The sequence below is a fragment of the Orcinus orca genome, chromosome 5 (assembly GCF_937001465.1).
Source record: "Orcinus orca chromosome 5, mOrcOrc1.1, whole genome shotgun sequence".
NCBI classification, from domain to species: Eukaryota; Metazoa; Chordata; class Mammalia; order Artiodactyla; family Delphinidae; genus Orcinus; species Orcinus orca.
In genome coordinates, this window is record NC_064563.1 from 34,896,313 (window position 1) to 34,917,283 (window position 20,971).

Genomic DNA, 20,971 nt, shown 5'->3' on the forward strand with positions numbered 1-20,971 from the left:
GACGAGTTTTCCAGACAGGGAGCAGCATCTGCAAAGGCCTAGGGCAGGAGTTGGGGGAGGGAGCAAACAGCACAGAGAGCTTAATGGAGGCCATTGGTCCTGGACCACCCAGTGGTCCAGTGAGTGGGAGGGGTCAGGGTCCAGACCACATGTGATATTTTACACCTTTGTGTATATTTTGTTCTTTATTTGTAGAGAAATGGGGAGCCTCTGATGGGCTTTAGACAATGCTGGGCCAGGGGTCTAGCAGCAGGGTGAGCCAGGACAGATGTGGGGTGTAGGCAGCAGGCTACTGCAGGGGTCCAGGGGACATGAGGGCAGCTTGAAGTAGCACAAAGGGGAAGGAGGAGCTACGTGGAAGGAGGAGAAGCTGATATCACTGGTGATGGACAGGTGTGTGGTGGCTGGCAGACTCATTTCCAGCTGGGGCCAGTGGATGGACTGTGGGGGGCCTCCACCAAGCTAGGCAGCTCTGGAGCAGGGCCAGGATCGGCAGAGATGATGCATTCCATGTTGTACAGGTTGAGTTTAATGTACTTTTTGAAATACTGGACTAGATAATGTCAAACAAGCAGTTCAATATACATAGGTTTGGAGAGCAAGGAGAGATCTGTGCCAGGGACAAAAACTTGACAGTTATCAGCATATAGACACAATAATCGTACAGCAGCAAACATTTATCTAGTGCTTGCTATGTGCCTAGCTTTGTACGTATAATGTTTGTTTAGATCATTATCTAGGCTATAGGCATGGATGTGAGGGCTTGGGGGTTGAGTTTAGAGTGGGGAAAAAAGTTGCTTTAAGCAACTCAAACATTTATTAACCAGGTTGGGAAAGGGACTTTGTAGGGGTAGGAGAAAAAAGAAGCCAGTGTGTTTTCACAAAAGCCAGGAGATGGTGGTTTAAGGTGATCTGAAGCAGGAAAGGTCATGGAAGCACAGACTGGAGCCCATCCTTCCAGTTGAGCAACATGGAGGTCCCGGTAGCCTTGACCAGAGTTCTCCCTGTGGAACCAGGTGGAGGAGCCAGGGGGCAGTGAGTGCAGCCGTGAGTGGGGTGAGTGGCTGAGACCATGATTTTATGAGGTTTGGCCATAAAGGGGAGAAACAGAAGGCAGGAGCTGGAGGGGAATGTGGGGAGAGGGAGGGTTTTTAAAGGTGGAAGACACTGGGTGCATTCACATGCTGAAAGAAATTGTTGGACATACCAGAGGAAGAGGTAGTAACTGAGGGTGCAGCTCTGGGGAGGGGCGAGGCAGGGCCCACAGCCAAGTGCAGGTAGGAGGACGGGCTGCGTTGTAGAGGGAGGCTGAGCAGGTGCAGCCAGCAGGAGCCCCCAGCTTTGGCGGTGGGGTGTTGATGGGAACCTTCCTGAGGGTTTGAAGTATCTCTTGCAGGTGCAGATGAGATCATGTGCTCAGAAAGGGTGATAGGTAGGTAAGCGTGGGATGGAAGTGTACGGACAACTAGGACATTAGGATAATTATTGGGAAGTGTGGGTGTGGAGCAGAGGAACAGTGGGGGTACTCGTGAGCGCCAGGGCAGGGCAGGGGCCGCTGGGGTCAGCAGCTGGAGCATCTCCATGGAATGAACTGCTCTGCCCTGCGACATTCTCCAGCTGTGTTCAGCTGATCAGGTGCAGAGGGCCAAGAGAGCAGGTGACAGGGTTCCTGCAGGGCTCGGATTTGTCAGATGGCTGGGGAAAGCCGGGGAGCAGGAGCCTTTTAGGTATTGGCAAGAGCATTGTTGAAACGACTAATACGGAAATTTAAGAGAGGTGAGGGTGAAAGTGAAAGCTAAAGCACTCAAAACTTACTGGTGTAAGGTTTTCAATTAAGAAAGCAGCCAATTCAGTTTATGTGGAAAGACAACACATACACACAAACACACACACATATCACATGTGCACCCCTACATCCCACTCTTTTTTTTTTTTTTTTTTTTGCGGTACGCTGGCCTCTCACTTTTGTGGCCTCTCCAGTTGCGGAGCACAGGCTCCGGACACGCAGGCTCAGTGGCCATGGCTCACAGGCCCAGCCGCTCCACGACACGTGGGATCTTCCCAGACCGGGGCACGAACCCGTGTCCCCTGCATCGGCAGGCGGACTCTCAACCACTGCGCCACCAGGGAAGCTCCCCTATGACCCACTCTTGCTTTGCAACCCAGGTCTCTTCCCTGAACCAGATTTGAAAGACATAAAGAGTAGCGTATTTCCCTGAGATCTGCCCTTTGGGCCAAACCACTCCCCTCAGAAGCAATGGGAGAGGAGAAAGGGGAGTCCTGCTAAGGAGATGTGAAGCTCACTCACATGGCTGTCCAGACCTTGTCCACACCATCCACTTATGCCATTCATTGAACTGAATTTCTCCCCTACACAGGCACAGGCCCAAGGAAGGGGCTGCTGCACCACCGCTCAGAGCACACTTACCAAATTTACAGGACCCAGTTTGGTTGTATATGAAACCCATGGGGATGTTCCAGCCTGCAGAAGTGCCAACTGCAGTGTGGCAGGACTTCTTGCCTCGCAGAGAATCCCAGGTGAGGTCAGCATCTGACTTCTTGACCACTGCCACGACGTAATAACCTTGCAACAGAGATACCAGGATGCAATTTCAATACCTCCAGGGCCCTCCCGAAATGTACTGCAGAGTTGCTGCCTGCCAGTCTCCCAGGGGAGGGGGAACAGCTTGAAGCCCTCACCTTGCTCTAGCAGATCCTCCCAGTAACCATCATTGTTAGGTACTCAGCCAAACAGAGCGACTCTACTGCTCTCCAGATATGTCTCCAGGCATACACTCACAAATATTTACACACACACACTTCATACTTTTTCAACAGAATCCTGCCAGTGCATTCTTTTCTGTCACTGCTTTATTCTTCCTCAATGATATACCTTTTTGATTCAGTAGAAATAGATATGGCTGTCTCATTCTATTTATTAGTTGAACCTAAGTTATGTCCACTGTATAGAAGTACAGTGTTTTATAATCCCCCTACTGGTGGGCATTTAAGTTGTGACCCATTTTTCCCTATGAAAAATCACTTATCTAAATAAAGCTTTGTATGGAGTGTGCACCTGCTTAAATATTTCTGTTGAATAGAAGTCCAAAAGAAAGAGCTTTAATGACGTCTTTTTTAAAGTCAGGTGTCTGATTTTCTAGGTTTACAATAATACCATTTTCTAATAATGACAATTTAATCTCTTCCTTTCCCCAATATATTTTAAAAATATTTTTCTTATCTTTCTGCATTCACTTACAAAATAACGTCAAATATCTTTGGTGGGTGTGGGCATTCTTGTCTTCTTCCTGATTGTTATGGGAACACCATTGATACTTGATGTATTCCTATTGCAGTAGAGTGTAACAGAATCCTGCTTGTTGAGTAAGGCCTAAACTGCAAGGCTGAATTTAGAGACTGGAATCATGGGTAATGTGGTTCACCACCACCACTCCCACCACCCCCAACACACACACCCTGTCTTGCTGTTGTGGATGAGGTATCTATATATTCATGCCTGGAAAATTTGGGAATCAACATGGCAGTGGAAGACCTGCCTCACCAGTTACTAAATGATCTCAGACAAGTCGCTTAGCATCTAGGATCCTAAATTTCTCCTCAGTGAAATGGTAACAGTAATGCTAATATGAGCACACTGTACGTTAGGAATGGGAAGGGGAGGTTACATGGATAGGTTTCCAGCCATATTGCTAATGCAGAAGCAGTACCAGAGCCCCTTTCTTGGTGAAGCAGATTCTCCTGAGGCCACCGCAAGCTCTTGCCTATCCGACTGGGTTCTATTACGCCATTCCAGCGGCCAAATACTGTTACAGTGCCTTTCTTGAGCTGTAACAATTTCTGCACAAATGGTATTATTTATTGTCATCTGGTGTGTGTGTGTGTGGCTTTGGGATTAACCCCTCTCCATCTCTACTCCAATCTAACTTTCTCCATTACCCTGAACCGTCTTCTAAGCATCCTCATTGACCTACATTTGTATATCACTGCAGTTCCTGGAAATTTCAATCACTTGTGAATCAATTAGAATTCTTTCTGACTTTACGTTTTATAATCAGAACAACGAAATGCCAGCCCTTAGAGTTGAAGATACAGATCCAATTCAGAGAAGACAGAAAGCCGTGAAAGCAGAGGGAAGAGGGACAGTTGACCCCAGGGCTGGGGTCCTGCTGCAAACAAAGGGCAGCTGCCGCAGGGTGAGTGGCTTTGCCCCCCTGAGGCCTTTGTGGAGGCGGGCGGTGCAGGGCCTCAAGACCCCAAGCTTGTGTGCCCGCCCACCTCCTGCAGCTCTCCTGTCTCATAAGAAATTCCAAACCCAGGTGAGCACTTGTTTTCATCTCAAGATCCTCCATCACGATGGTTTTCAAAGCTTAATATGCATCAGAATCATCCCAAGGGCTTGTTAAAACACAGAGCAGCAGCCCCATCCCGGACCCCAGCAGACCTGCAGTCAGACTCAAGAACGCTCACATCTAACGAGTTCTCAGGCGACGCTGATGCCGCTGGTCCAGACACCACACTACCTAGAGAACCACTGCTCTAGCCAATGCCCAAGACTAGGTACCTCAGGGACAGACACAGAACCTCTCTGCCCATGTGGAGACACGGATGGGAAAACTCGTCACCTGGTCTCCTATTCTGAAGAGGAGGTCACTCCCCAGCTATTCAAAGCCAGCCACAAAAAGCTAAAGGGCTGATTTCATCTTCATCCTCCTCCTCTTCAGTAGCAGCATCTATGACTCCCCTCCTCCCCCTCTGAGGCATCCACTGGGCCCCAGAAATGTCAGGAACGGGATCCTGCCCCGGTGCAGACATGGGTAGCAGTATGTGACGGGGAGCACTGCGGTGGGTCAGGAAGGGCAGGGGGTCTCCAGTCACGGCGCCTCTGCCCAAACCCAGGTGCAGCCACTTCCTGGCTGTGTGGCCCTGGGCAAGTCACACCGTCCCTGAGCCTTACTTGCCCATCTACGTGATGCGGCCAGCGATGTCCATGTTCTAGAGGACTGCTGAGCAGAGTGAGCAGAAGCAGTCCAAGCAGGAGCCCTCTGTCCACTGTGACATGCCCCACGACAGACCTGCTCCTTCACGATGGACTGCGGCAGTGTCATCTCTCTCTCTCTCTCTCTCTCTTTTAAACAACTCTACTAACTTCGGTTTATTTGTAAGGCTTTCCTCACCCCCTCCCTGACAACAGGACTTTATCTTTTTTTTTTTTTTTTCTGTGGTACGCGGGCCTCTCACTGTTGCGGCCTCTCCTGCTGCGGAACACAGGCTCCGGACGCGCAGGCTCAGCGGCCATGGCTCACGGGCCCAGCCGCTCCGCGGCATGTGGGATCCTCCCGGACCGGGGCATGAACCCGTGTCCCCTGCATCGGCAGGCGGACTCTCAACCACTGTGCCACCAGGGAAGCCCAGGCCTTTACCTTTGAGCCCCAGTGTTACCGATTCTGACTCACCTTCCACAGGTGTGTTCACACACTTAGACCCAAGCTGCTCTTTGCCATCTTGAGACACTAAAAAGAAAAAGAATTGAGGTACAGGTCATTAAATTCTCACATTACTCAAGTCCTGACTTTCTCAGTCTCAATAGTCAAGAATAAAATGAGAAACGCTGCTAAGCAGTTTATCATTGGCCATCAACAAGGCGAGATCCTGCAGTCCTATTTCACATCCTCTCTCCTGACCTTTGCCACTGGAACATTAGGTTCCCTCCCAGAACATGCCCAACATTCAGGGAATTACAGAGAGAGAAAATGAGATGCTCATTGAAGGGGGTGGGGTGGGGAACAGAAGCCACTGAAGACCTTGACAGAGATCCTTTCGATTTGCTATGTGATTCTAGGCATACGGACATTCTTCCCTTCAGAGCTCTGGGCTGTGTAGACAATCCTTGTAGTCATGCTGTGTTGGAGGGGAAGGATCCAGCCCATGGTTCAGAAAGACCTGGTTGCAGTCTTTATTCTACCTTGGACACATCATTCAACTTCCCCAAGCCTTAGTAAAATGGAGATACCACTATTTACTTCATAGAGTTGTTTTGTTTTGTTTTGAAGGATAACGTATGGTTTCTCACTCACCGCATAGCAGATGAGGCATTTAGCAAATAGTGGTGAAATCCTCTTTTCCCCTGGCTGTATTTTTTCCAGGTGGATGGATCCCCACAAAGACCATGACCTTGTGGCCCCATCCCTCAATGTCCCAGTGCATCTTGGGTGAGCTAATTTTGGATTAGTAAATTTGGCAAAAGGATCTAGGCACCTGTGGCTCTTTCTTTGTTGAAGAGAATGGGGAGAGGGTGGTTTCGATCTCATCTATGACAGAATATGTTTTCCCTCTGCCCTCAGCATGCGGTCTGCCAGCAGACCTGTCCTCCTGAATTGGTGGGTGACTCTAACTCAAGGACAATTTGACAAGCCCTATGGCTAGCTCTATGCCATGCCCTCCAATATCACTCTTTCAGTAATAAAGGTTTTATTTTGATTTCTTTCAGCCTAAGTTCCGCATCTATATCTTAACTGGTTCTGACTCTGGGGAAGATAGATGTTATCTACTAGCTCCCTACACTCCAGATAACATCTATTGTTATCTCCACACTGAACTAAATTATTTCCTCACCTTTCTGTGTCCATAGCCCAGAAGGAAGAAAACACAGAGACCCTCCCCTCCACTTACAGTAGTTCTCTGCCAGGACAGGCACCAGACCACATTTGCCCGCTGTGTAGATGAAGCCTCCATCCAAGCTCATGGCATCAGCCTCTCCTTTCTGAAGTTAAGAAATAAACCAATAGCACAACAGTGAGGCTGTTATCCTGTCTCATCCTCAGAGGTTTCCATCTCATTGGCTTAATGTCACACGTCCTTGCCACATAAACACAGGGTTTAGAAAACTGGACATGCCTTTAGCCTGTTAACCCAGAAGCAAGCACCCAACCCAGGTCATGCTCCCTGGTCATCTCTGTGCCCTTGCATGAGACCCCGTTCTGAGTACTGGACATGCCATCACTACACTTTCTTTGTGACCATTGTCACTCACTCGACAATCAGACTCAGAGTATGTGTCTAATCTGTTTCTACAGAACACGTTTTCTTCCGTATGGCATAGTTCAATTCTGTTCTTATAACCCCATTAGTACTCTAATTAATAATTCATTAATAATTAACTTATGATTTTAATCAATGAACTTTTCCAACAACAGAGACAAAAAATGCATACTTATATTCATAGATAAGGTCATCAAGAAACAAACACACAGACACAGGCACTCTTTGCTCTTCTCCTGTTAATTGCTCTTCTAGAAATCTATCTTAAAACAGTAGTAACTATAGAAGCAAAGGCTTATCAAGCCCCTACTATGTGCCAGGCCCTTTTCTAAACACTTTACAATGAGTTCCTCATGTACTCCCTCACAGAACCCAGTAAGGTAGGTACTATAATTCTCCCCCTTTTATACCTTAGTTAACTGAAGCAGAGAGAAGCTAAGTAATTTATCCAATAGATGGCCACTAAGACTTAGGTAGTTTAATTCCTTAGCTTCTGCTCATAACCACTATGGAATGTGTCAGCCTCCAGGATCTGACTAATCCAAAGGACACATCCCTAAATACTATTCTAGGTACGTTTTCTTCATCCACAAAATGGGTGAAAAATCTACCTCATAGGCTCATCATGAGGAATAAATGAGTTAATACAAGTTAAGAGCTCATACATATGCATGGCACATAGTAAGTAACTCCAGACATATTCACTGTCATTAATATTAAAGATATACTTAGAAATATTGATGGGTATAGAACAAAAATGTTCAATCCTATATTATTTATAACAGCAAAGGATTTGGAAATCATTCAGATATAGACATTTAGAAATTGGTTGAATAAATATTTGGTGGACTATTATGCAGCCATTAAGAACATTTTAAATGAATACTTCATTACCTAAAAAGTGCACCAATTGTGCTCAAGAATTGAAATCGTAATAACAACTGTTAACATTTATAGACTGCTTATTATATGCCAGGCAATGTTACAAGCGCTCAAATTCATTTAATTCTTATAATTGACAAATTTAGGAGACTGTATAAATAGCAAGACTTTAATCTTAGAAATTGGTCCCAGGGACGTTTACCAAAATTAGATCTTCTTTCTTAAGAAAAATTGTAGTCTCCTACGCTTGTCATTTTTTCAATCTTTTATTTATAAATTTTTTTCTAATCTCAAAAATATTGTCTGCTCATAGAGAAAATGGACGGTTGATACCAACACAACATCATAACTCAGAAATTATGTGGTGCTGATTTCTAAGTTATGAAGTTGTAAATGATATCATTTATTTTTCATTTCTCTTCCAGCATGTAATAATTTTATCCCCAGAAAAAACCTGAACCTGTCCAGAGAACTGAAAAGGTTGATTTGCTTTCCCAATCCACAGGGGTCCTGACCACACCCTGGGGTGTCACCCAGCTTCCTAGGCAGGACCCCTCAGAGCTCCCTGGGCTCCAGAGCTGAGCTCCTAAGCAGTCTGGGTCCTGGGCTGCTCTGTGTTTCCGCCGGCCCCCGAGAGGGAGGGGCCTGTGGGAGCAGCAGGGTGTGGCTTTGGAGAGTTGGGGGTGGGGGGTGGGGGGAAGGCAGCACGTAACAGGTGCGTCTCAGCCTCACAGCTGATGGGAAGACATCTGGGAAGGGGGCTTCACCGCCAGACTGCAGAAGCGCTGTGTGTCTGAGTGTCAGAGCCCAACTGCAGGAACGGGTCCCTCCTTACCGCGACGGCGGCGATGCAGCCCTCGGTGGTCTCCTCCGCGGTGCACTTCAAGATGCCACCGCTCAGGGCACTCCACTCGTCACACTTGGCCTTCTCGTGCTGGCCCACTGCGCACCACATCACCCTCTGGGGGTCTTCTGTCCCTGGGTCTGGTGGAGAAGAGCCAGGGATCCAAAGGAAGCCCCCAGATGGGGGAGGGGAGGGAGGCGGTTAGCGCCACTGTCTTACGAGCGGCTGCCCAACAGCAGAGTTGGCAGCAGTGTCTCATGCCCATGTCACTGCTCATTGCTGCCTATCACCTCCCAGGAGAAATGGTGAACTCGGTTCCCAGAAAGAGCAGTGAAGGCAGAGCCAGCACCCTCCTGACCTCCCCTACTCAGACGTCACCACCCCAGGGGAGGCCTCTCTGAGTACCAGCCTGGCTCAGGGCCTTCTGGGTTTTCTCTTCCAGGATGGGGTTCTCCCACCGAGGGAGCATCCCCTAGTTGGAAGCCAGTGTCATTTGTTCTGGGTGGGCCTGCTTGCTCTGACGCCCACATCAATCTCAGTGGCTTTGGTAGATGTTCCATAACTACTTGTTAACTAAATGAAGGGGGAAAAAAAAAAGGAAAGAAGGAAGGAAGGAAAAAATAAACCATGGGGATCCAAGGGAAAGCAGGCACTGGATTAAAACCCTCTGAAATTCTAGCTGTGCTCCCGGTGGTGGCAGAGGCTGTGTTCCCACTGCAGTTTAGGATGGGCTATTTTCCCTGTCAAACAGACCTACTGCAGGGTGGGGCAACCCTGGTTCACACAAGGGAGCCAGGACCATCATTACTTCAAGTTGCCTGTAATCTGAAGGTCTTTCAAAGCCTTTTGTGACCCCCTAATTCAGGCCTTTTCCCCAGATCAGCAGAAAATCCTTGCATGAACCCAATGCAGGTGGTAGTTCCCTTGGGCCCTGCAGCCCAGTGAAGGTTGGGTGAGGTGAGGCTTGTGGGCACCAGGAAAACCTCCATGGCCACACCCTGCCCCATGTCCAAGCTCTCCAGGTCCCCCCGCAGGACCTTACACACCACTCATTAGATGCTGGATGGCAGAAAAATACTCATATCCCAGGTATAGCTTGGCATCCATCTTAGGTGGGACTCTTAAAAACCCAAGGGCGGCGTCCGTAAACAGCAGGTCCTTTCCATGAGGAGAGCCGAAGAGCTGGAATTCTGCTGACTTGTCTTTTCCAAAATTTTCCTGTTCAAAGGATAAAAGAAACAGTGAAGAAAGGAGGCTAGCATAAGGAAGTAAAGGAAAAACCAACCCCAAACCAGACAAGGAGAGCAGAGAGCGAGAGAAATATGAGTGCCTGAGAGTAAAGACCATGCCAAGGCCCTCCAAAGTCCCTGTGGCTCATGGGGTTCTCAAATCTTCTCCAGCAAATCCCAGCTTGTCTGCTTTGTGGGCCTCAGGGAGACTGCCAGAGGCTGCCCCCAGGTCTGCATAAAGGGTAATGGTCACCATGGGCCAGGCAGCTGCCCCTCTCCTATGCTGCATTCCCATGGGGCAGCCAATGATGGTGGCCTTGTTGCTGGCCATCTGATTTTCCCAAGTGGCTCCGGTGGGCTTCATCCTGGAGCGGGTGCTGATCCAGGATCATCAAGCCTGGAGATCAGAAGTCCTGGGCGCGTCTGCCACCCCAAGCCTGCCACTGAAGGCCTTCAAGCAGTCCCTTCCTCTTTCTGGCCCCCCCAAAAAGCGAAGGGCCCGTTGCGTATAACTCCCACTGACTGGCCCAAAGCCATTCCTGATGGTAGCTGACGGTAACACCTACCCACACGCTCTTTGCGACATCTGTCTGCTTTTTGCTTTTGCAGTGGCTCTGCATGTTGCCTTCTCTGGCAAACCCCACATTTCCTTGGGGTGCCCACAGCTTACCCCGGGGCCCAGGAACCTTTCTAGGTACGCCCTGCAAGTCAGTCCCTTCAAAGTGCATAATCCATGTCCCCAAGGTTGTGCCCTCTGGTGATTATCTGTGTGTATAATGTGCTCACCGTATCTTCCACAGTCGTCTGTGAGTGACCCAAGGGCAGGTCTGTGTCTAGTTCATCTCTGACCACCCAGTGCTGAGCAGAGGGTGCTGACAGAGATGGGACAGGTGACCGGATGAGGGCGGGCTGGGAGAGAGGGCCGCCAGCGCAGGACACAGAATGCTCACAGCCGGGAACCTGCCGCTGAGGGGTCCCCACCAATGGGATAAGAGGGGAGCACCTCATGGAGGAAGGGCACCTGCATTGTAGCCTGAGGACCTCTTTACAACTGAGAAGAATAAATTGGGGCAACAAGGGCTTCTGTGCAGTCTTTGGCCCATGGCGTTGATGATGCCAAGGGAGGGAGTTTTATGGCCACTGCTGCCCATCACGTATCCAGACCGAGTGCTTATCAGTGAAGCGGAGGACATGTGGCATGGTTCCCGCTGTGCTGGACACCCACAACTTCCACAGTGGCTAGAAGGGAGTCAACGAGAACGCCCCAAATCCAAGCAGGGACCCCTACACAGGAGGGGAGGATGGTGGGTGGGGCTACCTGGGCCAGGTTGAGAAGCTCCCAGATCAAGTCCTCCTTGCCGCCCATGCTTCGTGCCACGACAGCGTGGGAAGGGACCCGGGCCAGGTGGCACCTCTCGTACTCGTCCACAGGCCCCCGGGTGTTGTCCCTGCAGAGCAGCTCATACTCGTCCCTGTCAGCCTTGTCAGCCAGGTTCTCTGTGGAGGGAAGCCCACATGAGCCGACGGCAGGCAGAGAAGGAGGTGTGGTCCCTGCCCCTCCCTGTATCCCAGATTGTTTGGGGATTTGTTGAAATAACTTTCTAAGCCCAAGATGGAGCCGCTCCTGCCTGGGATGCCACGTCACCACTGAAACTTAGATAACTTCCTGTGCCTGTAAATGTTCTGCCTGACCAGAAACGCAGTCTATCCAGTCAGCCAGGCCCCCAGTGCCAAGCCAACTCTGGGTCTATACTTCCTTCCTTCTTCCTTCTCACCCTTGGCAATGTGGCCCCAGCCAATCAGATATTATCTGTTTTTCTCTTAGTTGTTCTTTACCCTATCAAAGCTTCCTGCCTTCTGCCCTATTTTGCAGTTCTCTGAATGGAGACTGCCCACTTCAAGAAGTGTTGAAGTTTGTATCACCTGAACTGTCTTCTTTAATCATTTTTTAACAGCCTGAGGAGGACTAAAAGAGAATCTTTTCCAAATACATTTTATACAGGTGAGGATGCTGAGCCCTCAGGAGATGAAATGACACATTCTCACTGCAGAGAGACCCAGGGCTGGGAGGCATGCTCAGCCCAAGGCTCTGCTAACAAGGATGGTGACAGCAAATGTTTTCTGAGAGCTCACAGCACACCAAAGACTGACCTGAAGGCTCTCCATGCTCTGTCTCGTTTAATCCTCATAACAACTGGGGGAGGCTGGTAGATTATCCAGATTATCCTATTCTAGAGATGAGGAGACTGAGGCTAAGAGGGTTAAGGGAACTCATCAAAGTCTGAGTTAGTCTGTGGCTGACACAGCGCCAAGCTAGGACAATGAAACTCAGAAACTTCTGCTTAAAAGACAATGAGGGATCTTATATAATAGTGGACATGTGACTTTCAGCAAAGGGAAATTGGGATGGTCTCGGACAATTGGTTGTTTTCAGAAAGTGAGGATGTTTTCAGTTCTCCAGGGTGAGCATTAGAAGATGCTACCCATTGGCCTAACTGTGCCAACTTGAGCAGCCAGAGGAAATAACAATGACGGCTATCGGGAACAACTTGATTCTGGGAGACAAAACCCATAGATGACACCACTAATTAACATTATTGATGATAAGATACACATGAATTGCCAAAATGCTAGCAAACCAGGTCAGTGTGTGATAATGAGGGGACAGTGAATTGTGAACAGCTGAGCAAGGGAACAAAGCCACTACACTTCTGCTCCATGTCAGGGAAAGACACCAGGCTGCGAGCAACCAAGGCCCCTGGAAAAAGTGAGAGCTCAAAATTCTCCTTGAGGTGGCAGACACATTTTAAAAAATGAACCTAGCATAAAATACACATCTCTTGTTTAAACATCCTAAGTGATACAAGTGTGTTTTGTATCTAACAGAAATTTAATTGGTTATAAAACCCAGAATCTGTAAACTGAACTTGTCTGAAATATTATTTTGTTTGTTTCTGATAAACTGCCCAAAACTCTGGAAGGTTTTTTTTTTTTTTTTAACATAGAAATACATCTTTGTCCATGGTAGTAATGCTTTTGCAACAGATTTAATTATAGATGTGCTAATAGTTCTGAAATCATTATAATAATCTGTGTTTGTTTAAGGTGATTAAAGCATTTAGGAGCCCTTCATAATGAAGTATTCACGAGAAAGTGATTAGATCAGAAACTGGTATTCCAGTGACTAAGAGAATCTGATTATTAAAACTTGTTTTATTAGTTGGTAAGTAATGCTTAAATGCTCAGATTTGTTTGGTAGATTATAGACTGAACAAACTGAGCACTAAACAAAGTACAAATAGTGGAAGTGTTTTTTATACAGAAACTCTCCTATTTCATTAAGATCTTAGCACCACCCATCTCTAGATGTAAGGCGGCTCAGGAAGGAATGAGTTCCTCTGGCCAGAGGGTGGCCCGCAGGATTCTTCCTCCATCCGGCACTTACCAAACACCGTCATGTGCCTCACGAAGCTCACATCCCCCACACTGTCCTGAAGACACCTGAGGACCAGGACAGCTGTGGTCAGGCACTGTGCACAGCACAGTCTCGCCCCTCCCCCAGTACCCCCCTCCCCAGGCTCTGCCCCGGGCCACTGGCTAACAGGGCTTCACCCACAGTTTCCCAGGCTTCAGTCCGTCCTCACAGAGGTGATGGCCCTGTCTGAAGACCCTTTGAATCCCCACAGCCAAGCCAGGTCTGAAGCAAGCAGGAGCCCCCTAAGCTACATCCCAGGCAACTCTGGGGAGGGAGGCTGCAAAAGAGGGACCCACCACCTTCCTCTTCGAAGGCAGCCAAAAGCAACAGATTAAAAAAAAAAAAAAAGGTTTAAAGCCTTTTACATAGAGGTTAAAAACTCTAGACAGGCTTGGACTCCCGGCCAGTTTTGCTCTGGTTTTGAGCAGCAGCTATGTCTCTCGCAGGGCGTGGAGTATTGAGAGGTGCCTGTAGGCAGGGGGCTGAGAGGGAGGTGGGGAGAAGCAGCATGCGTCCCTGACACAGAGATACTCAGGTAGAGAGAAGCAGCTGGTGTGGGGGAGGGTTCCCAGCCCTTGGCCCAGCTGGGAGTCCAAGCCTGTGTCCATGGATCCCAGAGACCTCCCTGGTCCAGACCCCTCCATCTGGGGAGACGAGCGGGGCTCCCCCACAGAAGACTGCCCCTCAGGACGGGCAGGAACGAGGGTGGGCCGTGGGAGGCACTCGAGACCCTGTGTTTCACACCAACACTCTAGGTGGTCTGGGGCAGGCCCCGTCCACTCCCTGTGCCTTAGTTTCCCCATCATCAGAGTGAGGAAGAGGAGCAAGGGGGCCCCACTCACTTGAAGGCCCCTGAGTAGCCGAAGTACGGTTCGTGGGAGTTGCAGGCGCACTTGTCGGTCCCCTTCCCCGCACACAGTTGGCACAGTTTGGGGAAACCCGTCTGATCCGCACAGGGGACGCAGCTGCCCGCGAAGAACTTAGCCGCTGCTGCTCAACACGGAGACACACGGACCTCAGGGCATGAGCTGCCGGGACCCCTTGGTCATGCATGCGTGTGTGTGTGTGTGTGTGTGTGTGTGTGTGTGTCCGTGTGTGAGAGCCCAGAGGTCTGCATGCACTGCCTGGGACTGTCATGAGGAAGTGGGTGTGCAGAGGTGGCCGACAGTGCCCGGGTCTGAGGGCGTGGCTGGCTCACGCATGGTCCCGGGGCTCCAGCCCAAAAGAAGCTTCCCAGCCTGTCCCCTGCAGGGCGCAAAAACTGCTGAGCTGCACTGACCCAAGCTGCAGCCCCAGCACCACTCACCTGGTTAGCTCACCAACACGGAGGCTCGGGGGTGGTGGGGGAGGCCGCAGGACTCTAAACACACAGGAACCCCCGACAGCCCTTCCTTATCTCAGGACGTGGTCCCACCCACCCCTCTCCTCTTCTGATCCAGGGTCTGTGGTGGCTCCCGGGGATCCCTCTTCCAGGAACTCATGGGAGGGGGTTGGATTAACTTGCCTCATGGGCGCGGGGGTGTGCCAACAGCCTCATCATAACCGCCCAGACAGACGTCCCACAGCGTCTGACACCGGGGCAAGCAGGAACCCCAAGAAAGGGCAAACATGGCCAGAGCTGTGGCCCAGGCTGCAGCACCCCATCTGACCTCTGCAGCCCCAAACACAGGTGAAACATAAATGCTGCAGAGCCGGCAGGGCTCAAAAAGACACAGTTTTGCAGAGCACAGAAAATTTGGCTGTCATCTTTCGGGGCTGAAAAGGCACCCTAGGCTCACCATGGCTCATCGGAACTGAACAAGAGACTGGAGTACACAAAAAATCATAGCTCTGGTCCACTCATCCCCTCTCGCCTTCATCCCAAGCCCTCACCCACAGCACTGAGGCCTGACTGCTGGCGGTATGGCGATCATCCCCAGTGAGCCTTCCTGGGCAGCTGGAAGGCAGTTCCCCTTTCTCATCAGCCTCCACGATGGCCCTTATCAAGCCAAACTGCTGGGATTACCGTGAATGTGGGGCTGCCAGGAGCTCAGAGACCGGGGTTCCTTTGCTGAGAGAAGGAAAGACTCAGCTGCCAGTTCCCAAGGCTCGCTGGTGCAGCAAACCCAGACAGCACACGTTTAAAGCAGGTTGTCCCCATCTTGGAGTTTATGAAACCTGTACGACTGTTAGTGTTCGTAAGGCCCCAATAGAATCCACGTGGGTGCTGGGAGTAGGAGCCCTGCCTCAGGGCACCCCGTCCCAGCCAGCTTACCTTTTCCAACCAAGTCAGAGGGAAGAAGTATCCCAATGGGGATGTTCCACCCAGGAGACCATCCCAGGCCTGTGTGGCAGGACTTCTTGCCTTGGAGCTGGTTCAGCTGGAAATCGCTGCCCTTCTTCACCACAGCTACAACATAATGGTGAGTCTGTGGATCTGAAAAGGAGCAGAGAAAGAAGGGCCAAAGGAAGATGCCACATCATTGCCACTCATCTTACACAGTGTGTGCAATGGAACTTGGGGGGATCCTAGGACCTGCAACATCTCCTGGTAAGCAGGCAGAAAAGGAAAGGGAAAGGCCCTTGATTGACAGAAGAAAGGAAACTGCCCCTCTTCAAGGCAATACACTTGAGTTCTTTTTCTGCACCAGCTATTACAGGGCCTGCAGCTCCCAGTCATTGAGATTTACTGTTTCTCCCCACGGGCTCTTCTCCCTTCTCTGTCTGCAGCCTGGGCACGAAGATGAAGGTGTGGGGGGAAGGTATGGAGGGCGACTCCAGGGTTTCGCCAGGGCCCTGAAAGCTGGACTCAAATTGAGACAGACCGTGCTCACACACACACTGGTGACACTCATGGACAAGTATGGCAGGCACCCCATTCTTCGCCTCCCCAAACCCCATTCTTCAAACTGAGCTCTCTAGCAACTGCAGAGGACTTGGCACACGGAGAGGCTGTCCAGGTCTGTGTGTCTCCAGAGATGGGCGACCCCACCGGGCGGGCAGTGGACTCTGGACAACATGCCCGCTCTCACTCAGCAGCACAAGCAGCATTCCCATCAGGATGCTCAGAGTCCACAGCTTCCCAGAAAGAGCCAAGATCCCAGCCCCCATGAGTTAGCGGAGGTAACAGCCTCTCACAGTCTAAAGAACTCCAGCAGCTTTGTTCCCTGCAAGTGTAATGCCAACAGAGTCCCTGCCTTCTGCTGTGGCTGCTGTGTCAGAACAGAGACCTGGGTCCCCGTGGAAGACGCACCATCTTTTGACCCGTAGAATTCTGCCACGACGGGCTTCAGGTTGTAGGGGGCCAGGCCTGCCTCAAACACCAAACCTCCATCAATGGTCACAGCATCTGCTTTGTTTGCCTGAAAGAGAAAAGGCCAGACATGAATGAAGCCCCTCACCTCTGAGGAAGACTCACCTAACCCTCTGCCAGGGACACTTGACAAGTATCGCCATGGATACTTGGTATGGCTCAGACCTCCTCCGCCTCCCTAGTGTTGGCTCAAAAGCCTTCTCAGTGAGCTTTCCTCCGACTGTGCTCTTAAAACTACCACCTCATAAATGCTGGAAGCCCTCTGTTTCTCTCCTGAGCCCTTAACAACCATCTGACAAACCTTTATTTATTGTTTGTCCTCCCCTTTGAAATGCAGCCTCCTCCAAGGTGGGGATGTCACTGTGTTGTTTTATCCCGCCAAATCCCAGCACCGACTGCCAGTAGGTGTCCAATAAATGTTGAATTGAGTGAATGAGTTGTAGAATATTTCCACCCATAAGAAGTCATGGTTTGCACTCTTGAGTCTGGATTCCCTCTTCAAGGATCTCTCAGCCAAGAATTCCTTCCTCCCTGAGAGAAGCAGTAACTTCACAGCCTCTTCTCAAAAATGACGTTGGATTATTCCCTACCCCTCATTTCCTCATGGAAATCTTTTTTTTCAACTGGAAGTCTGTACCTCTCAATCTTCCCCACCTATATCTTTCCTCCTCCTACCCATCTCCCCTCCGGCAACCACCCGTTCTCTGTATCTATGACTCTGTTTCTGTTTTGTTATATTTGTTCATTTGTTTTGTCTTTTAGATTCCACATATAAGTGAAATCATACAGCATTTGTCCTTTCTCTGTCTGACTTACTTCACTTAGTATAATACACTCTGGGTCCACCCATGTTGTCACAAATGGCAAGATTTCATTCTTTTTTATGGGTAATATTCCATTGTATATATACACCACATCTTCTTTATCCATTCATCTACTGATGGACGCTGAGGTTGCTTTTGTATCTTGGCTATTGTAAATAGTGCTTTTTATTCATTTCTTAATTGACATTTAAAGTAATTTGGCTTTTTATAAATTTAATACTACATTTCTGTATACTTGCCTCCCTTTACTCCATCTCATTTTTTCTTACATATATTTTACAATGTGTATTCATATATAAGTATATGTATACATATGTATATACATATATCAAGTTAGTATTCTGTTGGTTGCATGTATCAGAAACCAATTTAAGAAAAGGAGGGATTTAGTATAAAGGTAAAAGACAAGAAGGCCTTGTGAACACCATCAAGGTCAGAAGCAACAAGAACAGGTTTCAGTCCATCCCCATGGGCTCCAGCTCATGACTGAGGTTCTAGATGGTTCTCAGTCTTTCCTCCTTTTCACACATCTTCCCCCTCCTGCCCACCTCCTCCTCAAGTTCCAGTATCAGATGCAAAGACAATAGTCTTACAGATATCTCTTAACCAGGTCCCACAATTGCATAAGGTCATATATAAATATGAATGAATTAGAGAAAATAAAGTTTGTGTACATCTTTATGACCCTTACTGAATATTTCCAAATTTTTCTCCAGAAATGATGTAGAAATTTATAATTTCTAATGCCCATAGCAATGCATACCAATTTCACGCAAAACTACTGGCAAGAAATACTATCATTTAAGAAATGTTATCACATTATGAGATATAAACTGCTACCTTAAGGTGGTTTTATTTGCATCCTTTGATTATTATAAAGGATGAACATTTTCCTTTCCTTACTTGTATCATCTATTAGTTGTCATTTCTGTGAGTAGTTTGTTTATAGCTTGTTATTCTTAAGCATTTCTTATAAATTTAAATGACATCTTTACATAGCTTTTACACTACACTGTTTCGTTATAGCTGATGTGAATATATTTTTCTGTATGCTTAGGGCTTTAATTTTTTTCCTTTGTCAGAGACTTAAAATTTTTACATTTCCAAATTTGTCTACTTCTGTGATTTATCTTTTTATATCTATCTACATTAGTCAAATTGAGTCAAGCTGGGAGTTTATTTTGGTAAATGGATTAAAAATCTCACTTGATTTTATTTCTAAATGGCTATCCAGTTGTCCAACTAAAGAATCCTTTCTCAGACATTTGTTTGGAAAGTATGCCTTATCATACAATATCTAAATCTATGTGTACGTAACCATTAAGCCTAGGACCAGACTGCCTTAGTGTTGGACATTCATCATAGTTTGCATCTACATCATATCATGTAGATAATTAGACAGATGGATGTATGTATAGAAAGCTCGGAATATGTCTGAATTTTGTTCTCTTCCAGATCTTCTACATCTGTCCGAGGACCCTGTTCTTTGTAATGCTGTTATTAAATATGTTATAGTTTCAGGCAGGCCTCAGCTACTCCCCAGCTCATTTTATTTTTCATAATACTATTTTATATTCTCACCCATACTCCTTCTTAAGAATTGTAAACTTATTTTACTGACTTTTTAAATTTTATAATATAATTTTGATAACAATTATATTAAATTTATGAATTAACTTTGGGAAAATGTGCACATATATGAAGTTTAGTCTTCCTGTCTGGGAATATGGCATATGTTTTAATTTATTAATAAGTACTGTTCATTTGTCTCAGACTTTTGTATTACATTTATAATAATCTTGCGGATCTCTCATATGATTTTTTTCCCTGCAACATTTTTCTGTATATCATTTTAAATGTAAATGAGATCACAATTTGAGGTTATTTTTCCCCAACTAGTGACTGTTGATATATGAAAATGACATTAATTGTGATATATTTATCTTTTACCAAACTAATTTTTTCATTAATAATTATGGTAACATTTCTCTTGATTCCATTGTACTTTCTAGGCATGCAAGCATCTGAAAATATTGATATTTTGTTTGTTTCTATCTCATATGTATTTTATATCATTGCATTACTAGGAAATTCCAAAAACAATATTAAGTAATAATAGTGATACTACAGCTTCTTGTTTATTTCTGAGTCTTTATAGATTTCTCTTTCAGTGCAATTCTGGCTTTGCTTTACTGTGGCCATTTTCACTGAATCCTTCTCTATCAGTTGTTTAATTATTATTATTGTTGTTTTCACTATTAATGAATGTTGAGCACCTATATTTTCATCTACACATAGTCTCTGTACTTTCAAGTCTTTAGCTTATTTCTTTCTCCTCTAAAGCATGGTCTAGTTCCTTGGGGGAGAAAGTTGTTCTGAAGCAATAAACTATAACAAGTACAAAAAAAGAAGGAGAAAGTATGGATTTTCTTCCACTATTCTTAGGCAGCAGTGACTTACCACAATGGCCTTGATGCACTCAAGGTAAGAGGTTCTCTTCACACAGGTGACACGAGGACCCTCCACTGAAAGGACATTATTCATGTTGTCACGGAAGCTGTAGCATTTATTGGCCTCATGACTTGAGATAGTGCACCATCTCACAGTTTTTTCAGGGACAGCCAGACACAGCCCTACGGGAGACAGGCCAGGGGTGTAAGTGACCCACAGCACTCACCTTTCTCTGCTGTAAGAAGAAGGTAAAGACAAGGTCAAGGGTTGGCTGAGAGGGGTAGACACAAATTGGACTGGCTGCCTGGCCCACATAAATTCTCAGGTCCCATTTCTCTGGTTGTGCCTTTTCCCTTGGAGAAAAAAGCCAAAGCATCCCCCAAAAGTTAAATACAGAATTATCATATGACCCAGAAATTCCACTCATAAGTGTATACCCAAAAGAATTGAAAACAGATACTCAAATACATATACACAAATATTCAGAGCAGCACTTTTCACAATGGTCAAAAAAGGTGGAAACAACCCAAATGCACAGCAATGAATGAATTGATAAGCAAAATATAGTACATCCACAAAATGGAATATAATCTACCGTAAAAAGAGTAAAGTACTGCTACATGCTACAGCACTGATAAAGCTCAAAAATAATACGTTAAATGAAAGAAGCCAGACACAAGAGGCCACACATTATATGACTCCATTTATATGAAATATCTAGAATAAGTAAATCTACAGAGGCAGAAAGCAAATTGGTGGTGGCCAGGGGCTGGGGAAGAGGAGGATGGGTACAGGATTCTCTCTTGGGGTGTTGGAACTATGGTGGAACTAGATAGAGGTGGTAGTTGCATAACCCTGTGAACATACTAAATACCACTGAATTGTATACTTTTAAATGATTAATTTCACTTTAGT

At 47.3% G+C, this 20,971-nt stretch overlaps 1 protein-coding gene across 1 annotated transcript in view; it reads right to left on the reverse strand.

Moving 5' to 3' along the window:
• Positions 1–20,971, reverse strand: part of LOC101272786 (inhibitor of carbonic anhydrase) — a 40,280-nt gene that overhangs the window by 10,404 nt on the left and 8,905 nt on the right. The window contains exons 2-12 of the mRNA XM_004278921.2: positions 20,066–20,238; positions 16,722–16,830; positions 15,744–15,905; positions 14,332–14,479; positions 13,460–13,515; positions 11,333–11,511; positions 9,832–10,003; positions 8,777–8,925; positions 6,691–6,781; positions 5,475–5,531; positions 2,429–2,584 (exon numbers count right to left, since the gene is read on the reverse strand). Coding sequence (XP_004278969.1) covers positions 2,429–2,584; positions 5,475–5,531; positions 6,691–6,781; positions 8,777–8,925; positions 9,832–10,003; positions 11,333–11,511; positions 13,460–13,515; positions 14,332–14,479; positions 15,744–15,905; positions 16,722–16,830; positions 20,066–20,238 — 1,452 coding nt within the window. The remainder of the gene's footprint in view (positions 1–2,428; positions 2,585–5,474; positions 5,532–6,690; positions 6,782–8,776; positions 8,926–9,831; positions 10,004–11,332; positions 11,512–13,459; positions 13,516–14,331; positions 14,480–15,743; positions 15,906–16,721; positions 16,831–20,065; positions 20,239–20,971) is intronic.